The sequence below is a fragment of the Pangasianodon hypophthalmus genome, chromosome 17, assembly GCF_027358585.1.
Source record: "Pangasianodon hypophthalmus isolate fPanHyp1 chromosome 17, fPanHyp1.pri, whole genome shotgun sequence".
In the NCBI taxonomy this organism is placed as follows: domain Eukaryota; kingdom Metazoa; phylum Chordata; class Actinopteri; order Siluriformes; family Pangasiidae; genus Pangasianodon; species Pangasianodon hypophthalmus.
Window position 1 is genome coordinate 19235718 of NC_069726.1, and position 21259 is coordinate 19256976.

General features: G+C 38.4%; 1 protein-coding gene across 1 annotated transcript; it reads left to right on the plus strand.

Annotated features, from left to right (window-relative positions):
- The first annotated feature begins 1992 nt into the window (after positions 1 to 1992).
- si:dkey-81j8.6 (STE20-like serine/threonine-protein kinase) lies at positions 1993 to 20205 on the plus strand. Its single transcript, XM_053241563.1, has 17 exons — positions 1993 to 2303; positions 6339 to 6503; positions 6583 to 6631; positions 6776 to 6925; positions 7044 to 7116; positions 7370 to 7564; positions 8453 to 8627; positions 9493 to 11130; positions 12001 to 12131; positions 12367 to 12490; positions 12662 to 12829; positions 13658 to 13787; positions 15062 to 15186; positions 15296 to 15481; positions 18207 to 18332; positions 18786 to 18899; positions 19366 to 20205. Exons 1-17 carry the CDS (start codon positions 2154 to 2156, stop codon positions 19483 to 19485), a joined length of 3819 nt encoding a protein of 1272 aa, XP_053097538.1. The 5' UTR covers positions 1993 to 2153; the 3' UTR covers positions 19486 to 20205.
- The last annotated feature ends 1054 nt before the right edge of the window (positions 20206 to 21259 follow it).

The following is a 21259-nucleotide window of genomic DNA, read 5'->3' on the forward strand; positions in this document are numbered from 1 at the left end:
ACATGGCTTATCATGTGAGTATCTGTCACTTCAGACGGTCCATCCAAATAGTACAAAAGACTACTAAAATTTTCCATATGGTTTAGTTTTATCTATTTGATTTCCAAAATAACACCCACCCATAACCACACTCGTATAAAGCGGGTACCATAACAGAGTGGAGTTTCTAATCTGGGCAGATATTTTATTGAAGCTGTCTTGCAGAGTAAGGAGAATGTGAGTGTTCTGATTTAGAAATCATTGACCGCAGCTTTAAAATAACTCATTAAATTGTTGTAATTAGATTGTGAGATATTGAATTTGTTGCCATGGGGTTCGGATTTAGTCATTATCTGAAATACCTGTGGCCTTTAGTATCATTAACAATGAACTCAGTTTCACTAACACTTTCCAAAAACTGAGTGTAGGATTGCTACACCTTCTCATACACTTCGCAAATTTTTGCTAATATTTAACACGATACTTTTATATCTATCTAAACATCTGCACCTCCATAATGTTTCAATATTGATCTTTTGTTTTCATGCTTTTTGTGTCTGTTCCTCGCTCTGAACCCTGAGTTCTCACCACTGTTGTATTCATTTTTGGCAGCAGATTTTCCCAAAATCAGCAGGTTCAGTGTACTTTGGCTGAGCAAAATTAGCTGTTTGGAAAACTTTCAGGTTAAACTCTAGAGCTCTATATAGACATTCATAGTTTTGGTTCTTGCTTTTGGCTGAATTAGTGTTTCGGAAAGCAAACACACAACATGCTTGGTGTTGGTAGGAAGTATGGATGCCCAAGTGAATGGAGACCTTTAGGCTAAACCACATGTATATTCGTATTTGTATTTGCAGCTATTTAGAACACATCTATTCAGTCTATATAATGTATTTGTATTCAGCTACAGTACATCCCTAGTAAACGTATAAAATACACTTTATATAGTATATAATACAAAGTCAAAAGTGTAACCATTACACTTTAGCACTAATTGTGTTGAGACAGACATGATAGAAAGTTTTTTATCCATATTTCAACAGACATACAGTAAAAAGTAGTTCTGGTTACTTATGCTTTATCAGAGGTTTTGTAATTTCAGTTCTACATAACTACACTGGTAATGCACTACCACACACTGACAAACTCAGGGAGACATTCTTGAAAAAATATGTGTTCCAGGTAAACATTTATAGCTAGAACTCAACAACTGCCCATAGACTTCCATTAAAAGTGAGTTTGGAGTAAAAGATTTTTTTTTTTTTTGGTCTTGTCTCAGTCCAGGGAAACATTTTTAAATTTCACATATACTACAGATCTTGTGGCTAGAGGTTAGACTGCATAGACAGCACTTCTGAGCACCTTTTGAATTGACAACTCTTTTTGAATACACGGAGGAGCCCCACAAGACCACAAGTGTGCCATTTGGTACTGGGGATATACACTTCACTTGCTCGTTGGGCAGATCACTCTGCACAGTGTAGATGTGAGCTGATCATTATAGTGAGAACAAAAGAAAGAGAACCACAGCGGAAACACATACTCACATCATACACACATAATACAAGCCTTGAGGTATAACACTGAATAAGAGAGATGTATCAGCTGCTGTATCATAGTGTGTGTGTTTGTGTGTGAGTATGTGTGTGTGTTTTGGATGTGTGCATGTGTCGGATGTGTTCTCAATCAGTACATTTAATATTGTATAATAAATGTGATATTTTGTTGCATAGGTTTAAGTTAATTCATGGTTTTGGTGCCAGTGTCTCCATTTTGGTCACAGAGTATAATGTTTTGCTAAATGTCTGTATAATTTTCAGCAATGTTAGCGCATTTTCTGAAACTATTTGAAAACATGAAGCTTTGAGCAGACACAGTGATGGACGGAACATCGCCATACTGATTGGACAAGAAGAACGAGTTCTAGCATCAGAGCTGAGATGCTGCTTCTACGAACACAGCATTTATATTTCTGTAAAGGATGTGGTTTCTACAGCAGCTTCCTGACACGTTGTGAGGTGTATGACAACTTAACACACACCAGTTTTTCTCTCTCTGTTTCTCTGAAAAAGCTGTGTTTACTTAGGAGGTTCTTCGGGGACAAAGGGTGTCTGAAAGACTCTTTTCGATCCTTTTTATAGAGGTTTGGGTGATTAGTTAGGGAGCAAGACGCAATGGCGTCGCTCCTGATGCGTTTATTTCGGGTGGGTGCAGAGAAGAAGAAGATTCAGCACTATGAGCACCTGCAAAGGGATGTTGACCCCCATCAGAGCTGGGACACACTTGGAGAACTCGGGGATGGAGCATTTGGGAAAGTCTATAAGGTAACTGTCTGTGGTGAATGAAGTTAGCCCTGCACGGTGTTTAAAACCTGTGAGCTGTATAAAAGACTTAAAGGTGTTACTTCGCTCATCTAAGGAACTTTAGATCATGTTAGTGTGTGTGTGTGTGTGTGTGTGTAAAACTGTCTGTGGTGAATGAAGTTAGCCCTGCAAAGTGTTTAAAACCTGTGAGCTTTATAAAAGACTTAAAGGTGTTACTTCGCTCATCTAAGGAACTGTAGATCATGTTAGTTTGTGTGTGTGTCTGTTTGTGTGTGTGTGTGTTTTAGCATATGCTACATTATAACACTATATCAATGACATCATAAAGGCCCTCAGATGAATAGAAAAATAAATGTCTTCGATTATCAGACTCCGTACTTAAGCCTATTACAAATAGGCTATTGTTGTTTACGTTGATTTTGGGCTGGTAATTTGGTAAGTTTTACAGTGAACTGACTGAACCTGGCAGGTTTTAAACTCTAAAGTCTATAAAAGAAGCTCTAAAATCTTGCAGCTGCCTGAAGAAACATATCTAACACTCAAAAAAAAAACTAACATTCTAACGCCCTTTAAATACTCTTTAACACACAATATCACACTCTGACATTTAGGATTGCAGTGGAAAGAAGAGGTTATAACACAAGTGTGGTCATGTTGACTCATTCCTATCAGAGAGAAAATGGATGCTCAAGTGAATTTCGGTTAATTTTCTTTATTGATGCAGAGTTTATTGTGCTCTAAATGAAATGAAACCTTCTTGCTGATGTGTAGTGTCTTAGATACTAACCACATTCTGACATTTATATTGAATATCTCAAGGCTAAGGGCCTACATTAACTTACTGAGAGCAATAAAACTGTTTGAGACACAAAATTAGGGAACTTGTGACCTTAGAGAGAACCTTATCATAACAAATTGACAAACTGAGTAAAGTTCCATTTGTAGAGTTCCTGGTAAAGATAATCATGTATAGTATTAAATTTTGTTATATTGTGTTGTTTTGATGTGTTTGCTCAGACTTTCTGGCCTACTGTTCAGTATGTAGGTCGACTGCACATCCTGGATGCTCAGGCAGTCGTGCGTTTCAGTGTTTAAGCAGATTTAGAGTAAGAGTTTTTGAACTGAGTAAACATTTCTGGTAGTTGGTACCTGACTCGGTGGTGATGTTCTAAACCCTGACCTTACTATGCAGCCATAGATGCCTATATCTCAGATATAAATACCTCTGTATTTGATGTTTTGGAAGGATTTGTTTGCCATTTGGCAGCACGATGGTGCAGCCAGTATTGTTGGAGTCTCACAAATCATGAAAGTTCATCCTGAGCTTGTCTTAATGTCTGTGAAGTTTTGAATGATTTGTGTGGGTTTCCTTCAGCTGTTCTTGTTTCCACCCAAAAAATATGCCATTAGGTATATTTGCCTCTTGGTGGGAGTATTTGAAAGAGTCCTGGCTTGTGTTGGATTGGCATCCTGTCAAGGGTGTGGTCTTGCCTTGCACAATTTCTTTCATGGGATGGGCTCTAGATCCACTGCCCCATTGAATTGGATAAATCTATCTAATTAATAAAATAAATTGGTAATTTTATAATAAATTGGTAATTCTTGCAATACAGATTGTTACATACATCAGTGCCTTTACCCTGAGTGAGATAGTCAAAGGTGACAGTGGCTAGGAAGGAGCTAAGGATATGCTAAAATCTTGAGAAGAGCCAAGACTTGGAGAGCCAACCACTGGAACATCAGATAAACAGATTAAAGCTTACTGCTAGCAATAGGGAAACTACTATCTACTAAACTACTAAACTCCCAATGACTGTAATCAATATTACTATACATAGGTGAAAAACATTGGTCAATATCAGTAGTCTATCAAGGAAGGGGGTGTAGAGCCTGGTAGATCTCAAGAGCAGGATCCGGATGAGAGTATAAGCTTGCAGACCTCAGGATAGCATGAATGGGATATTACATGGGTAGTATCCAGATGGAAGCAGGGGCTCTTAGATCGTAGAATGATAGAAGTAGTATCTGAATGTAGGCAAGATTTTGTAGACGTCAGGCTGGCAAGAGGTTACAAATGAGAGCAAGAGCTTGTATGAATGGATGGTGGATGTAGGATTTGTAGCAGAGCGACCTCAGGGGTAGGATCCAGATCTGAGTAGTGGGTTGTACACCTTGGATTTGCAGGAGTAGCATGTAGATGGAAGCAGGGTCGTGTAGATCTCAGAACGAAAGGAGAAGGAAACCAGATGGAAGCAGCAGGGTGTAGGTCTCAGGATGGCAGAGGTAGGATCTGGATGGAAGTAGAGGTTTGTAGATTTTAGAAATGCAGAAGTAGGACCTAAATGTGAACAAGAACTTACAAACCTCAGGGTGGTGGGAGTAGGATTTGGAGGAGAGCAGAGTATTGTGAAACATATAGAATATGACCCAAATAAGATGGGGGCTTGTAGTATATTCAGGACTCTGTAGACCTCAGGATGATAGAAGTCAGATACAGATGCAAGTAGGATTTTGTAGAACTTCGCATGGTTTCAGTTGGGAAAAGGGGCTTGTAGATGTCAGGAATAAGATCCAGATGGTAGCAGGAGTCACTCTTTTCGAGCTTAGGGGTCAATACCACACCACCATAATGGGACTACCTTTGGCTTTCAACTGTCCACAACCTTTCTAGTTCCTCTTTCACTTTCTGGTGTTTCTAAGAAGTAGAATCATTTCTTTATACATTCTATACATTTTGATGTAAACCAATACAATGCAATAAAAGTATTTTATTCCTAAACTTGGTGGCACAGTAGTGAAACAGGTAGAGTTGGCGCCTCCTCCAGAGGTTCAATCCTAAGCTTTGATTACTGTACAATGGGTTTCCCCTGGGTTTCCTCTCAAAAGTATACCTGTAACACTATTCTAAGATGCCCAGAGGTGTGAAGGAGTTTGCATATTTCCCTACACTGGATTGGCATCCAAGGGTGAATTCCTACCCTAGTTTTACCAGGAATGATCTGGATCAGACATACAGTTATAGACAATAAATTTCTATACTGACTGAACTACTGTGTTTAATAATCAAGATTTAAAAATGTTGCTGAAGTCAGTGTTGTGATGTGAGTGGCCCATGGTGGTGGGCCCCACAAAAAGAATACAAAGAAGAGTAGCAATGCTCTTTATTTCCTTTTGTCAATGCTAAAGTTTTATTTCTGGGTTTCCATGGTAACTGTGTACATAGGTTCAGGCATACGCTGTGGTTAAATTCACTTCCTGTTCAAGCAAATCTGAAAGCTCAGTTAGAGATTTCCTCCCCCTGTGTGTGAGTGTGTATGTGTTTGAATTTCTTTGTGTCAAAAACAAAAGGTGTCATTAGGTCAATGTTTCCTGCTCACACAAAATAGATCTGATTTAGCTAGCCTGTTCATTAACAAACCCTTCAGGAAGATACAGTGTGTGTGTGTTAGTGTGTGATAGAGCAGGATACTGTGTGTGTGTGTGTGTGTTTTAGTATCAAAATTCAGCATTTTGAGTAATATCTCCCAGCGGTGTCCACTTTCAACTGAACATGTGTATGCAAATATTAATTCATAGTTACTTTATATTTGATTAAGTTAAAAATAAAAATAAAAATAGTAATTGTGGCATGTGAAAAAGTTTAGATACCCTTCCAATTGTAAAGCCTCAGAATGTATTTAACCTTTTAGGCCTTAATTGAGTTATTAAGACTCAAAGCAGTCTAAATAAGCCAGAAGCATTTTGGAAACAAGTGCTGTGAACAAATGAAGTGTACTGACTGAGATGAAGTGGTACTAAGTACTGACTTTGTAGGGTGTCTAAACTTTTACGCATGTCACAATTACTATTTTTTTCTATTTTTTAAGTTCATCAAATATAAAGTAGTTTGCTACCACGGTTGTGTTTTCTTCTTTTCATAACAAAAAATATACAAAATATGTAATTTGGCCAGCGGTGCCCAAACGTTTGTATATAACCGTATGTTTACCTAATAAAAAGGCTATTTATGTGTGTGTGTGTGTGTGTGTGTGTTAGGTTCAAAACAACAAAAGTGGTGCGATAGCAGCAGCTAAAGTTATAGATGTTCACAGTGAGGAACAGCTGCAGGATTACATCACTGAAATCAACATCCTGGCAACCTGTCGCCATGGCAACATCATCTCACTGCTGGACGCCATTTACTATGAAGGATGGTTATGGGTAAAACTATCTATCTATCTATCTATCTATCTGTCTATCTATCTCTGTCTGTCTTATCAAGTGTGTTCTCTGTTTGCAGATTATCGCTGAGTTTTGTCCTGGTGGAGCTCTGGATGACATCATGTTGGGTAGGTGTGGCCTGACACTAATGATCCTTAGAATGCCCTCACTTTTCTCAATGCCCTCATACATGGACATGTCTGTGTACATATGTATGTATGTGTGTGTGTGTGTGTGTGTGTGTGTGTGTGTGTGTGTGTGTGCACATGCAGAGCTGGAGCATGGCCTCTCAGAGCAGCAGATCAGTGAGGTGTGTTTCCAGACACTGCAGGCTCTGTGTTACCTGCATCAGCACCACATCATTCACCGAGACCTGAAGGCCGGAAACATTCTGCTCACCATGGAGGGCCACATCAAACTTGGTACACACAAACATGGACACACACACACACCACATACACAGCACACAACCCTGTATCCTTCAGTCTGCTTATTTGAAATAGAACTGTCTTTGTTGATTCCTGTGCTCTGTATCTGTAGCTGACTTTGGAGTGTCAGCAAAAAATCACAACACCCTCCAGAGACGATCAACTTTCATCGGGACGCCATACTGGTAAACAATTCCATTTATGTAGATTAAAGTGATATATCACCCTTTAATAGTTTTAAGATCATTCCTAAGATGTTTTGTTACCTTAACCAGTGCTGTCTCTGTACTGTGATGAGGTGTAAATCCTACTGCAGTTATATGATATTTAATGCATGATATTTATTAATGTATTATTTAGTCATATAATTATTAGTCATGGGTGTGTTACAGTTAATGATAAACAAAGTCTGTGTGTGTGTATACATGTGTGTTGCAGGATGGCACCAGAGGTGATCATGTGTGAGACATCAAAGGAGAATGCGTACTCGTGTAAATCTGATATCTGGTCTCTGGGCATTACGCTGATCGAAGCAGCTGAGATGGAGCCTCCACACCACACTCTGAACCCCATGAGAGTGCTGCTGAAGATCACCAAGTCTTCTCCACCCTCACTGACCAACACTCGGATATGGTGAATCTGTCCACCCATCTATCCATTCCTACACCCACACTGACCAACACTCAGATATGATGGATCTGTCCACCAATCTATTCCGTCAGTCATCCCTTCATTAATTCATCCTTCCTCCCACATTGTCCAACATGTGTCTATAGTGAATTCGTACATCCATCCATTCATCCACACTATTTATGGTGAACCTGTCCATCTGTCCATCCATTCATCCATCTATTCATTCATTCCTCTACCCACATTATCACATATTCAACTATGGAGAATGTGTTCATCCATCTGGCCATCTTTCCATCCACTCTGTCCAGCGTACATCAACAGTAAATATGTCTATCCATCATTCATCCATATATTCACAATGTCCAACATGCATCTATGGTGAATCTGTATATCCATCTACTCATCCATACTGTCCATTTAAACTATGGATCTGTCTCGTTTTCACTCATGGTGAACCTGCCCATCCATCCATCTATCCATCTATCCATCCATCATTCCACCCTCACTGTCCATCACAAACCAATGATAAATCTGTTCATGCATCATCCATTTGTCCGTCTAACCATCCCTCCACCCACAATGTACAACATGCTTCTATGGTGAATCTGTATATCCATCCATTCATCCACACTGTCCATCTAAACAATGTATCTGTCTCTGGTTTCACCAATAGTCAATCTGTCCATCCATCTGTCCATCCATTCATCCATCTGTCCATGCATCCATCCATCCATCCATCCATCCATCTATCCATTCACCCACAATGTCGATCAGCTGCTGGAAGTGGACTATGACTTTTGTGCTTATATTGCTGATAGAGCTGAATGTACACAGGAGCTGGATAATAAATGCTCTTTTCCTCCTTTTGCTCCTTTTTGCTTTTACCAGGTCAAACCATTTTCAGGATTTCCTGAAGAGGGCACTACAGAAAAACCCTGAGTCACGATGGGGAGCACAGCAACTACTCGCTCACCCATTCTCATACGCCGGCCGGAATGGACAAACCCTCAAGGAGCTTATTGCTGAGGCTAAAGCAGAGGTCACTGAGGTCATAGAGGCAGAGGTACAATAAATCGAAAGAAATCAATAAAAAGACAAGGCACAGAAATCTCGTTCACTACTCGCTCAGGATATTAAAATTGCATTGTAATCATATTGTTACAATATTGTTTGATAAACAAATTTTGTTTAAATGAATGTCATTTTTGTTTGTTTTTATCCAACATGCCAAAATTACCCATTATACCACAGCACTGTTGAATTCTCGAATCTGATTGGTCTGTTGATTAATTTTCTGTAACAGCAGACCTGACAGTACTTCCAGCTACAAGGCAGACAATAGCTTTATATTAATGCGTAACAGCTAATTCACAGGGACTTGTTTGGTGGACGTGCCGCCTAACCTAAGTCCAATAATAAACAAATTTAAAAATACAGGCTTTATCAAAGAAAAACATATAATCGTTGATGTGGTGAAGCTTTCTGTAAGATGACATTTTTATTTATGGAAGGGGTGTCCAGTGAAATGAGAAACTTTCCATTAGAAAGCTTTCAAGATGGTTTCCCAGTAACATGACATGTCTTATTAAGTTTAAAAGAGAGAAAACAGAGATGCTGGTAAAGGAAATTACTTTGTTGTGCGAGGTATTAAACATTCTAGAGCATGCTTTTTTAGAAAAACAATAATTGATTACAGAATTCTAGCTCACATATTAGGTCAGGTTGCGTTATGTAAGATAAATAGCTTGCTAAATGTTTGCTATGCAAACTACATAAATGTTCACATCAAGGATAGTGATGGTATTTTTAAACATCCACAATAACAATATTGTACATTTTGAATGTTGTCATATATTCAGAATCACTGGATTATCAGCAGCTGGAAGTCATGTACTGAACATAAATTGTTGCGTTTGTCTTTCTATAAGTCTCTCTCAGATCTGCATTCCTCTGCGGATGAACCGTCAACCAACACGGAGACACCAGAAATGCAGGATCCAGCAAAAGATGAGCCAGAAATACCTCTGACGCCATCATGTGAAGAACCTCCTGCGATTCCTACTAATCCTGAGCAAAACAAAGTCCCCAAAGTGACACGTCGGGCATCTAGTGCCCTAGATAAGGCACAGAAGAGAGTCAGGCGTCTGTCTGTTCCGGGAAACCTCCTGTCTTTCCTGACTCGCCGTAAATCAGGAGTCTGGAATGATGAGATGAAAATCCTGGGTAGTCAGGAGCAACAGGAAGTCAGTGTCAGCCACAGTGAAGGAGAATCAGAGACAAGTCCACAAGAGACAGAGGACAAAGGGACGGAAAATGAGGAGAAACCTGAGGAGGTGAAAGATGGATCTGATCAGAGCCCGGATAAACCTGATGGAGAAACAGAAGAGAAACCAATGTTAGAGAGTGACATGGAGTGCAAGGACATTGATGCACACAGTTGCAAAGATGAAGAAATGCAACAGGAAGAGGATTTTTCTGAACAGGAAACACTACAGGATACAGAAGTTAAGAACAGTCCAAATGCTGATCAATCTAATGATGAGCAAACATATTGGAGATGCCTTAGTGGACCGGTAGAAAAAGAAGATAAGCTTGGAGTAGCTGATTTGCAAAATGTTCTGATTGACACGTTGGATTTGGAAACCTTGCACTTAAACAGGAAACAAGAAACAAAAGAGAGATGTTTACATGATTATCTGGATTTGGCTGGACATGGGACTCCTTCTAAATTCTCGTCAACAGTGGAGTTAGTCAGAAAGCCAGTTGTGGAAGTGTGTGTTCCTGCTTCTGTGGAAAAGACAAGCGAGGAACCGACAGAGAGTGTCATGCAGGAGGACCTGAGAGAGGATGGAGAAAAACAAATTGATTCTAAAGAAGAGGAGGAACAAAAGATAGCTGAGGATGGAGGCAAACACGAAGAAGGTGTAGATGATAGGAAAGAAATAATGGAAGACTTAGACACAGTGAAGGACCAACATTTTGAGAATGCTGAAAAAACAGTGTTAATAGCTGATTTAACTAGTGAAGAAACAGCACAAGCCCAAAATCAGCAAGAATCAGAACTGAGGGAAGAAAGTGAGCGAGATGAACCATCTGAAGCAGAACCAAAGAAAGAAGAAGCACCGGCAGAGAAGGAGTCTAGACACGAGGCAAGCCCCGAGGAGATCCAGAGTGCAGGAAACAGAGATGAGGGTGAGGAGATAACAACTGACCAATCAGATGAACCTAAGAATCTCACAGAGACTGATTCTCAGAACGACGTGCTTGAAAATGACACAGGAACTTCAGAGATTCAGACTGACAGTCCAGCGTGTAGCCAGAAACAGACAGAGGAAGTGAGCCCAGAAAAGACCAACGGTGTTTCTATAGACAAAAAGGTTACCAAAACCAACAAGCAGGTTAGCTTTGCACATGAACACGAGCAAGTAGAATTGACCGAAAAGTCGCATAGCATCCTGAACGGCAACTCAAATGCAGAAGCACCTCACACAGAGTCAAATGGTTCACTACATCATAACATTAATCAGCACAACGACGCGGCAGCACTTTCAACAAAGAATGAAACGGTGAGTCAGTGCGGTGAAAAGAGTTTACTTCCAACACAACACAACATTTCCTTCAAACAAAAATACCAACAGCTCATCTGTCTCTTATTGTTCATCATTTTCCTGGTCCTGCTTATCAAGCCCATTATTTCATGTGATTAGTTGCACCTATTCCTTGTTTCCCACTTTTCATAATTGGTGACACCTTTCTAACAATCTTACTGGTGAATGGTTCCCTCTGTTCCTTACTTCCTTATTTAAGGTTTTGTTTTCTTTCTGCTCTTCGCAAAGTTCTTAGCTGTAGTCTCCTGAGCTTTTGAGTGTACCATTATTGGAATAACCATAATAAACCTGCTTTGTTGGATCAATAATGAAGATTTGAATGCTCTGTGTAATGTCTTGAGGTTTTGGTTGACTGATACAATGATTGTAAAATTGCGATTGGCTGGTCTAATGACTGTGAAGTTTTTATAGGCTGGAATGTCTGTTGTGTTTTGATTGGCTGCTATAATAATAGCTGTTATGTTTTGATTGGCTGGTATAATGATTGTACAATTTTGATTTGATTGAAGACTAAAAGGCTCTGACACATGAATGATGATTGCATTGCATCACCTTACATCTTCTGTAAAAAGTTACACACCACAGAGACAGCTGATGTCTGACGCTTATCTTAACATGACCATTTCCATGTACATTACTAACAGTATCAGAGCAGTATTGTGTTCTGTGTAATAGAACTTCCAGCCAATCAGAAGACATTATATTGTATTCATTAATGAAGGCTGAAAAACATAAGTTGAAAATAAGTGATAAACTAATAACACCTTCTGGTAGTGGACTTAGACTTTACATGCTACTGTAACTCACTCCTTTGTTGTGTACTTGCAGAATTTACCTGTAGGCCGAAAAACGGTGAAGAAAACGCGAAAATTTATGGTGGATGGGCGTGAGGTGAGCGTCACCACATCAAAAGTGATCAGCGAGAGAAATGAAAAAGAACAGCAGATGCGCTCAATCAGGTATTTTCACTCAATAAATCAATAAAGTTAATAATAGATAATAAAATATTTTTTGTGTGTTTGTATATGTGTGTATGTGCTTGAAAGTGTGTCTGTGTGTGCATGAAAGCACAAGTGTGTGTATAAAAATATAAATTTGTTTGAATTAAAGGGAAAGTGTAACCACCACACTACACATGTGTGTATATAAAAATAAAAATGCTGTGTGTGTTTATGTGTGTGCGTGTGTGTGTAGGCGGCAGGAGTTGCACGCTCTGAAACTGCTGCAGCGAGAGGAGCAGCGAGAGTTCACACAGCTGGAACTAAAACTGCAGCAACAGAGAGAGATGATGTTCCGCCATATTGAACAGGAAATGAGTGTAAGTCAAAATGCACACACATGTGCACCCATCAAAACACACATACACACATACACACACACACATCAAAACACACACATACCAACCATAGATACTGTCAGGTTCAAAATCTGTTTGCACTACAACTAGTTTTTATTCCATCCATCCATTTCTTTGTGTCGCCCTCTGCAGAGTAAGAAGCAGTACTACGATGGAGAACTGCAGCGTCTGGAGAAACAGTATGAACAGCAGAGCCAAAAAATGGAGACTGAGCACACGGCGCGTCTCCGAGAGGAAGCACGGCGTCTCAAATCTCAGCAAGAGAAAGAGCTCCGAGCCCTTAAAATGGACTCTAAAGAGGTAATAAGTCACGTCAAACAAGATAAACAGATAGACCGACTACTGGATGGATGGAAAGTTTGTTCCTCCATGTTTGTTGAAACTTAGAATAGAAATGGAATATGAGGCACCACGAGTAACGTGGTGAAAAAATATATTTTGCGCACTTTATACAAATTCATATGAGTCATGAAACTGATTTGTTTGCAAGTGCAGACTCTAAACTAAATGACATGAAGAGTGATTGTGGAACTGGGAAAGTAGGGAGAACTCTTGAGAACTTGAGCTCTCAAGGAAAGAAAGAAATGGGAATTTATAAGAAGTTGGAGCCATAATGTGATCTACCAAACTTTGAGGTTCACATGGCGTCAAAATCCATGTGCTCATATTTGTTTGGCCCCTGTCCTGTCATTGTTTTTTTTTACCCATTTGTGTCCACCTGTTCTTTTTATATCCTCTGTGTGTCATTGTTTGTTGCGAAGTCTTACCATGCATTTTATATCAAGTATTTTGGTTTTCGACTGTTTCCTGTGTTTTAACATTGATTATGGATTATGAAACTTTATTTAACTTTGCATGCCTGTGTTTTGACCCCTGCTATGCACTCTTATTACAATAAAACTTAACTTATTTCAAAACCCTACATGTCAGATAATCTATTTTGAGATCAGCAAAACCATTACATGGATAAAAATAAGCATCTGTAAGACCAAGCTAGTGGTACTTTATTCAATTAGTGTAATGTAAAGTGTGTTTCATCTAATAATTGACTTTCTTTTCTCCACAAAGTTCCCTGTTTAATGTAAAAAAAAACAAAAAAAAACAACACAATGTCTGTGTGTATTACAGGAGCAGCGTTTCCTGCAGAAGCAGCAGCAGGAGCTAAATGAAGCGCTACAGAAAGCCGTACAGGAACACAAGAGGAAAGTGGCTTCCATGGAGTGGGACATCACTGTCAAATCTCAGCAGCTCAAGAGAGGTACAACAGCCACACTGTACACAAAACACAATAATTAAGGCGTATTTACTTTTGAAGCAGGAATTTAAGAACATGTTAGCGGGTTTGACTTATTTCCACAATAACCAGTACACCACCTGCCAAATCTAATTGTGTAATGATGTACCCACTACACATAAATATAGGCTTAACACCACCTTCACCACCAATGAGGAAGATGTTCTAGACGACAAAACAAACACTAAAGAAATATTTAGCTTCGTAGCAGTAGCTGCATTGGCTATTCAAGCAACAAGATTACGATGGATAGATTGATTTTGCCTTCTGAGATATCTGAGTGTGCCATTAAGAACATGTTTGTGAGGCATTAAATCTATATGTAGAAATAAGAATAGTTATAATTGGGTGTGTTATTAAGACCATAAATGAGAATATAGAAATGTATCTTTGAGTCCTTATAGGGACGTCTTCAAGTAGCTAACATGAGCTGACCTGACAGGATTTTTGTGAAGATTTTAAAGTCTTATTCATAAGGTCTAAATTCATAATTCTTATTCATCTAATCTTCACTGTGAAAACTAGCTAGACAGCTCAAATGAGCAAATCTGACAGGATTTCTGAAGGGATTTTTAAGTCATATAAATAATTCTTCATAATCATCGCTGCTAAAGCTAATTGGACAGCTAGCATGTGCTATACCTGACGGGATTTCTGAGGGCATTATTAAGTCATATAAGTAATTCTTTATAATTATCGCTGCTCAAGCTAATTGGACAGCTAGCATGCGCTATACCTGACAGGATTTCTGAGGAGATTATTAAGTCATATAAGTAATTCTTAATAATCATCGCTGCTAATTCTTTTTTTTTGCTGCTAAAGCTAATTGGACAGCTAACATGTGCTATACCTGGCAGGATTTTTGAGGGGATTACTAGGTCAAATTAGTAAATGCTTAATAAAGGTTTATAATTTTTACTGCAAATAGCTAACATGAGGTAAACAGACAGAATATATTTGAGGATATTTAAGTACTCATAAATGTCATCTTCACCCCTATCTAGACGACTAACGAAATTTTACTTAACAGAAAACCTCCCTACGTGCAGACATAAAACTATTCAGAAATGTCATGTATGTGCTAAAAGACACACCCATTTGTATCCCCCAAAGACACACCCACGAGTCGTGTGGTCTGCAGACACATCTGCTTCAGAGTGTGTGTTTAAAGCTTACTCAGAGCAGAAACACTGCTATAAGCTGCGAGCTGAGGATTGTACGTATTTTTATACCTGCAGCACGTGAGTCTGTGATCTGGGAACTGGAACAGCGCCACCTGCAGGAGAAATATCATTTATTTAAGCAGCAGGTGAAGGAGCAGTACTCTCTCCAGAGACAGCAGCTCAGCCGGAGACACAGCAAGGTGACTTTTAGATGATCTGAACGACCTGAGTTGAAATACAAATACAAATTTTATTCTTACGCTTATTGTTATTCTTATTTTTATTCTTATTCCTAATTGTTTTGTGCAGGATGTGGAGCGCGTGTCCCGATTCCAGCAGGACCTAATAGATGAGCAGAAGTCTTCTCAGGCTCAGGAAAGAACTCAATTCCAAAGGGCCCAACGTGCCGAGATCAAAAGTCACCTAAACCGGTTAAGGCAAGATCTGAGGAGGCAGGGGTTGAGCGGGGTCGAGCAGAGACAGAAACTCACACAGGTAACATGATGATGTACAAAATCTTGCCTCTTTTCCTGATAATACCATACACAATACCATACAGGTATTTTTTGTACTTGTTCTGACAGCCACTCCTTAAAGTCATCCATCTTGGGATGAATCGGTTTGGGCACACCTCATTTGTAATGACCAATCACAGGCTTGGAGGTGTAGCGTGTTAGTTTGTAGAGTTTGCCCAGCTGAGAATGAAGCCTTAATGTCTATTTGGTCTGTAATTACCTACAGTATACTGTATATGGGAGAGCTGAACTTCGTCTACACATTAACTATGCTGAGGCCTTTAGACTGATTTCACACATGGTGTTTTACATGTAATGCTATGTGGAATGTAGCTGTTTTTAATAGCACTGTCTTTGGTGTTTTTGGTCACAACAGAGCTAAAAAAAATATTTCAGAAAAGTGATGTCAAGTTAATGTCAGGCAAGAAAAACAAACAATGGAAAGTGCTAGGGGAAATAAGGAGATTTATGACATTAAATTGAAAATATTTCATTCAAATATTACATCTGTTTTTATTCAAACAAACTATTTTTGGGACATTCACCAGTACACAATGTGACGTTTAACTGCAAACAGTCAAGTGACACAAGCAGCTCGTCTTCAAATATACAGCAAACCACCTCCTTATCACCAGAGTTCAGCCAATCTTTAGTCCATCTGTATTACTGATAGTAATAAACCTACTCTAGGTCATCTAGATATCTTCTAGATATCTTTTTTTTCATATCAACACAAACATCACTCCAGTCAGCACTTTTTGTTAGAAAAAAAAAGCTTAATCTGAAAAGATATTTTCAAACCATTTGTTATGAACATATTCTACATAATCAGAGCTGGAAAGTGGAAAATAAAAAAAAGAAGCTAGAGAAAGGTTAGTAGGGAGCTGAGGCTGTGAAAGGTTGGCATCTTTCGAGGAATTTATCAGAGTTGCTTTTATGTAATCGTCTGAGGAAAGATGTAGTCTCCATAATCCACTGAGTGATAGATGGTGGTTTGGTGGATTTCCAGTGAAATAATAATTGGAGTCTAGCTAATAAAGATGTCTAACTGTTCAGAATTAAACTGAGTCCAGCCTCTGAGACCACTGAATATTGCATAGCAAGACAAACCTCAAGATGAATCTTAAGTGTTTTAGACATTATTTATTATTTCAGTGATGGAGCCAGAAGCAGAAGAGCTTTGGGCAAGAAAAGAACATATGACTTAAATTACATAGGGGATAGCATGACATCTGAGGCGTCTGTCATCTATATTTGTATAAATTCCAGACCACTGAGTTTTAGAGAAATAGAAAATGTGAAATTTTAATATTTATCTTTCTGCACTGTGCTTGATTGCACCGTTATGTATAATGATTAATAAAAGCTCATTAATGTGCTAATTAATGCAAAAAATATTACATGCTCTGTCACTAGCAGGATGTTTATATGCACACTACTAACACAACCATTATTAACACAACAATCACTGATTCACATAAATATAATAATTGAGACATTTATGGAAGGAGTCTCCAGTGTCAGAACTTTGTAATAGTCAATAGGTTTTCTGCCGTGGGAAAGTCTTCAGTAGACAGAAATGTTTGTGCATTCCAGATTTAGGTAACATGACAAAAAGTGCGTTTTGTCTTATTAATTTCAAGAGAGAAGAGAGAGAGAAAAAAGAGAGGCTCATGAGGGAACGACTGTTTATAGCTGCTAGAACGAAAGTGAGAACAGGAACTGACTTGTTTCTTGGACATTAAACAATGTTAAATGTAACTATAATTTGGTAAAAAGCACAATGTGTTGTTCTTTAATAAATTAATAATTGTAATTATTGGCAAATTGCTGTGGTATAAGAGAAGTAAAACACTTCAGAATGTGATTTTATGGGAAAATATTCCACTTCTGCTGCTTCACACCACCCCAGCATGGGTTATTTTCCTATAACAGCAAATGCTTTTATTCCTTACTAGTTAGCTAGTAGTTCTCCAGGAGATACATACAACTCGGTAATTATTGCTTAGCTCATAATGAATTACCAAACCATTACTTTATTATTATTTACTGAGTAATTACCTAGAATTCATCAGCTGTTAACAGTAATGACGTAAATATTAATGTAGTACTCCTCATTTGTTCCTGCTTAGTTCCGTATGAGTTATTGAACAGTATTTTATTGTTTACGTCTGGTATCTTTTTACATATATTTCTTCATCTACACATTTGAGCAAACGTAACCAAACAGAGAAAAAAAGCTTGAAGAAGAAGAAGAGCATTAAGCAACCATAAAAAACTCTGATGTAAATATTTACCAGTGAAATGAAAAAAGGAAGGAAAGAAGGAGGAATTTGTCTTCTTCTTCTCTTATTGGTGAGATGCAAATTGACTGTAGCCATATGGTGTGATGTATTTAGAAAGAAATACAAGAAATATAATACAAATATTAAGAGATTAATAATGACCCTAGGTTTTCTCATAATCAGATTATTGAAACACGTAAACATTTAAATAATTATCACAATTTGCAGCATATCAGATTATTTAGTGAACATACATGATGAATATCATGTGTTTCGTCTCATCTTAGTTTATCTTTTTTATGGTCTGGTCTCTCTGTTTTTTTCTCTCTCCATCTCTCCTGCTGTCTCCTTTTGGAGTTTGATCTCTTTATCTGTCTTGTTCTCTCTCTTTCTCTCTCTCTCTCTCTCTCTCTCTCTCAGTTTATGTCAGAAGAGGAGAGCAGGCAGAAGCAGGAGTTCAAGACTCTGCAGGAGAATCAGGAGATCCAGTTCAAGGAACTGCAAGATCAGTGCGACTTCAACATCACTGAGCTCCATCAGCTGCAGGTACACCGACACACTTTTATCAATCTGCACTCATTCACCATCACTCCATCTAAAATCTTGGATCTAAATGCTCTATAACTTACATTTCCTAGTACATATCATGTTGGAAGGGGTTGAACTGGAAAAGAAAGATTAGAGTTTTAAACAAATGAAATGTGATGGTACTGAGCCAAGCAAAGGTGGACGCTAACCTTATAAGCTCCCCTCTAACGTTAGCAAGCTCAACCTCATAGCTTCAGAGCAAAACTAAAGACGCAGGCATCAGACAACAAACATGTCTTGGCTGATTATTTACATGTGAGGTAAAAAGAGACATTGTGTGCAGTCTATTATTGCTTTAGTAATTGGTGAAGTTTAAAAGATCTCTTGGGACATTACAAAAAAAGGCAGTGTGGTATAGATTGGACACCCATTTTTACATACAGTGTGTGTGTGTGTGTGTGTGTGCTTTAGAATGAAAAACTGCAGGTTCTGGTGGAGATGGAGAAGAAGAAGATCAAAAGGTTGGAAGACGAGCACACACTAGAACTGAATGAATGGAGAGACAAACTAGCCTGCAGGAAAGAGGTAAAAACATGCAGCAAATATATAATACTATTTAAAAAATCATTAAAAATCAATGGCCAGTTAGAGCTGAGAGTGACAAGGTCAAATAAAGTGTGTTTGTAGATGTCTCTTTTCTCCACACACACATCTGCTCTCATGCCTGACACTGGGAGATACACTGAGGAATTTAATTGCAGTTTGTCCTGCTATAAAATCCAAGCAGACACCTGGTGTGTGTGTGTGTGTGTGTGTGTGTGTGTGTATTAATATCTTGGTGAAGACCAAATGTCCCCACAAGGATAGGAATATCAGACAGTTTTGATCTTTTGGGAGTTTTCTTCTGCAGCTTTTAAAAACTAAAAGAGCTAAAAGCTTTCCTTTTTGTTACTGCATATAAGGTTAAGGTTAGATTTAGGTGTAGACATAGCACTAATTAGTTGCATTAATAATTGTGTGTGTGTGTGTGTGTGTGTGTGTGTGTGTGTAGGCACTGGAAGAAGACCTTGCTCGTAGAAAGAGAGAATATGAAGGAACAAGAAGACGAAGCGAACCAGAAGCCCGATATGCTCGCCGTTCCAGATTCTTCCCAAACATCAGTTTTAACTGACCGACTCAAACTCAATGTACATGTGTTTATATGTTTATGTATATAAGCTTAAAATGGACTCTGATCATCTGGAACTGCAGATTATTCTGATGTGCGGATTATTCTGATACACCGAGCTGCATTTCTCCATTACTGTCATGGAAGCCAGTGTGAAGTGGGGGTGAGCGATATGACCAAACTATATTACAAAATATATTACAATACTCACATACAGCATGTTGGGAAATAAACAAGAGTAAATACAAAAATAATGTATGTAGCAACTGAGGAAACATGTCTAAACATTAGAATAAACATTAGAACAGTAGAAAAAACAGAGACAGACAGAAAGATGAAAAGAAACAGATGGGTTGACAGATAGATAGATAGATAGATAGATAGATAGATAGATAGATAGATAGATAGATAGATAGATAGATAGATAGACTGAGACAGATAGGTGGACAGACAAATATGTAGAATATTAGACACAGACAATGTACCTAAAATGATAGATGAAAAGAAAAAAAGAAAGAAAGAAAAATCAAGAAAGACATATACAATATAAACTGATAGAGAAAGAGACAGACAGATCACCAGAGAGAGAGAGAGCAAGAGAGAGAGATGGATTGAAAGACCAAGACAGACAGAAAGACAGATAGATGGACTGAAGATTGACAGACGGGCAGACGGACAGACAGACAGACAGTCAGATAGAGAAAGACAGATAGATGGACAGAAGAGAGAGAGATTGCTATAAAATTAGACAGAGACTGGAAAACATACATAAACTGCTGTATAGATGGACTGAGAATCTGACAGATAGAAAGAGAGAGATAGACATAAACTGATAGAGAAACAGGGACAGACAGAGAGACAGAAACAGACAGATCGCCAACATTAACATATTAACATACGACATTCATTAACTTTTAAAGGAACAATTTCATTCTCTTCATATTTATCAATCCTTTAGACATTAGAAGTTAAATTTTTTATTTTTAAAAAATAGTAATGGAGTAATGGAGTGAATCAGCGTTGCAGAAGCACTGATGATATCCGTGATATCTCCGATAACTGCGCCAGGACATCGTTTATTCAGATGTCTCTATTATATCATCACATCACGTCACATCACTCACTCCTACTGTGAACTTCAGCACACCAGTGATGGCTTTCACTTATATAATGTAAATGTAGTAAATAGATACTGTATGTGTATAGAGATGTGTGTGATACAGTGAATGTAAATAACCAGACTGTTTTTTTTCCCCTTTAGTTTAGTTATTTTCTTATTTCTAGTTTGTGGTAAATCTATTCACGTGTCTGTGTAGTGATAATGCACTGTGTACATACCAAAAATCTCTTACTCATTTTTATAGCAGCGAGTCATAATGACATGTGACAATCACTTCCACTTGGAGAATGATACTTGCCCTGTGTTTCTCAATTATTTTCAACACAGTCTCATTAGCATGTCCTGATCAGAGCTAAGGTGAAATTCAATTAACCAGTTTCCACTTTTATGGTATGACATGGCAACTCTCACTGGCTTTAATTACACAATAAAAATAGTTTCACTAATATCGAATTTGACTGCTTGTTTGAATTACATGATACAGTACTTTTGTCAGGTCATGCTGACTAGCGGCTCCTGGCTACAACTAAAGTCTGGTGTTAAAAAACCTAACTAGCTAGCAGGCTAATATTCACACAGTGTGTTTAGATGCCTGACTAGCTTATCTGATATAGCTAAACTATTCTCTTGTGAAATTAAACCCAGTGTTTCCAAACT

Bases quoted from the DNA above. Each gene is read 5' to 3' on its own strand.
- si:dkey-81j8.6 (XM_053241563.1), top strand. From the start codon at position 2,154: ATGGCGTCGCTCCTGATGCGTTTATTTCGGGTGGGTGCAGAGAAGAAG. The intron at 12,491-12,661 runs GTAAGTCAAAAT...CGCCCTCTGCAG, and splicing joins ATATTGAACAGGAAATGAGT to AGTAAGAAGCAGTACTACGA. The intron at 12,830-13,657 runs GTAATAAGTCAC...TGTGTATTACAG, and splicing joins TTAAAATGGACTCTAAAGAG to GAGCAGCGTTTCCTGCAGAA.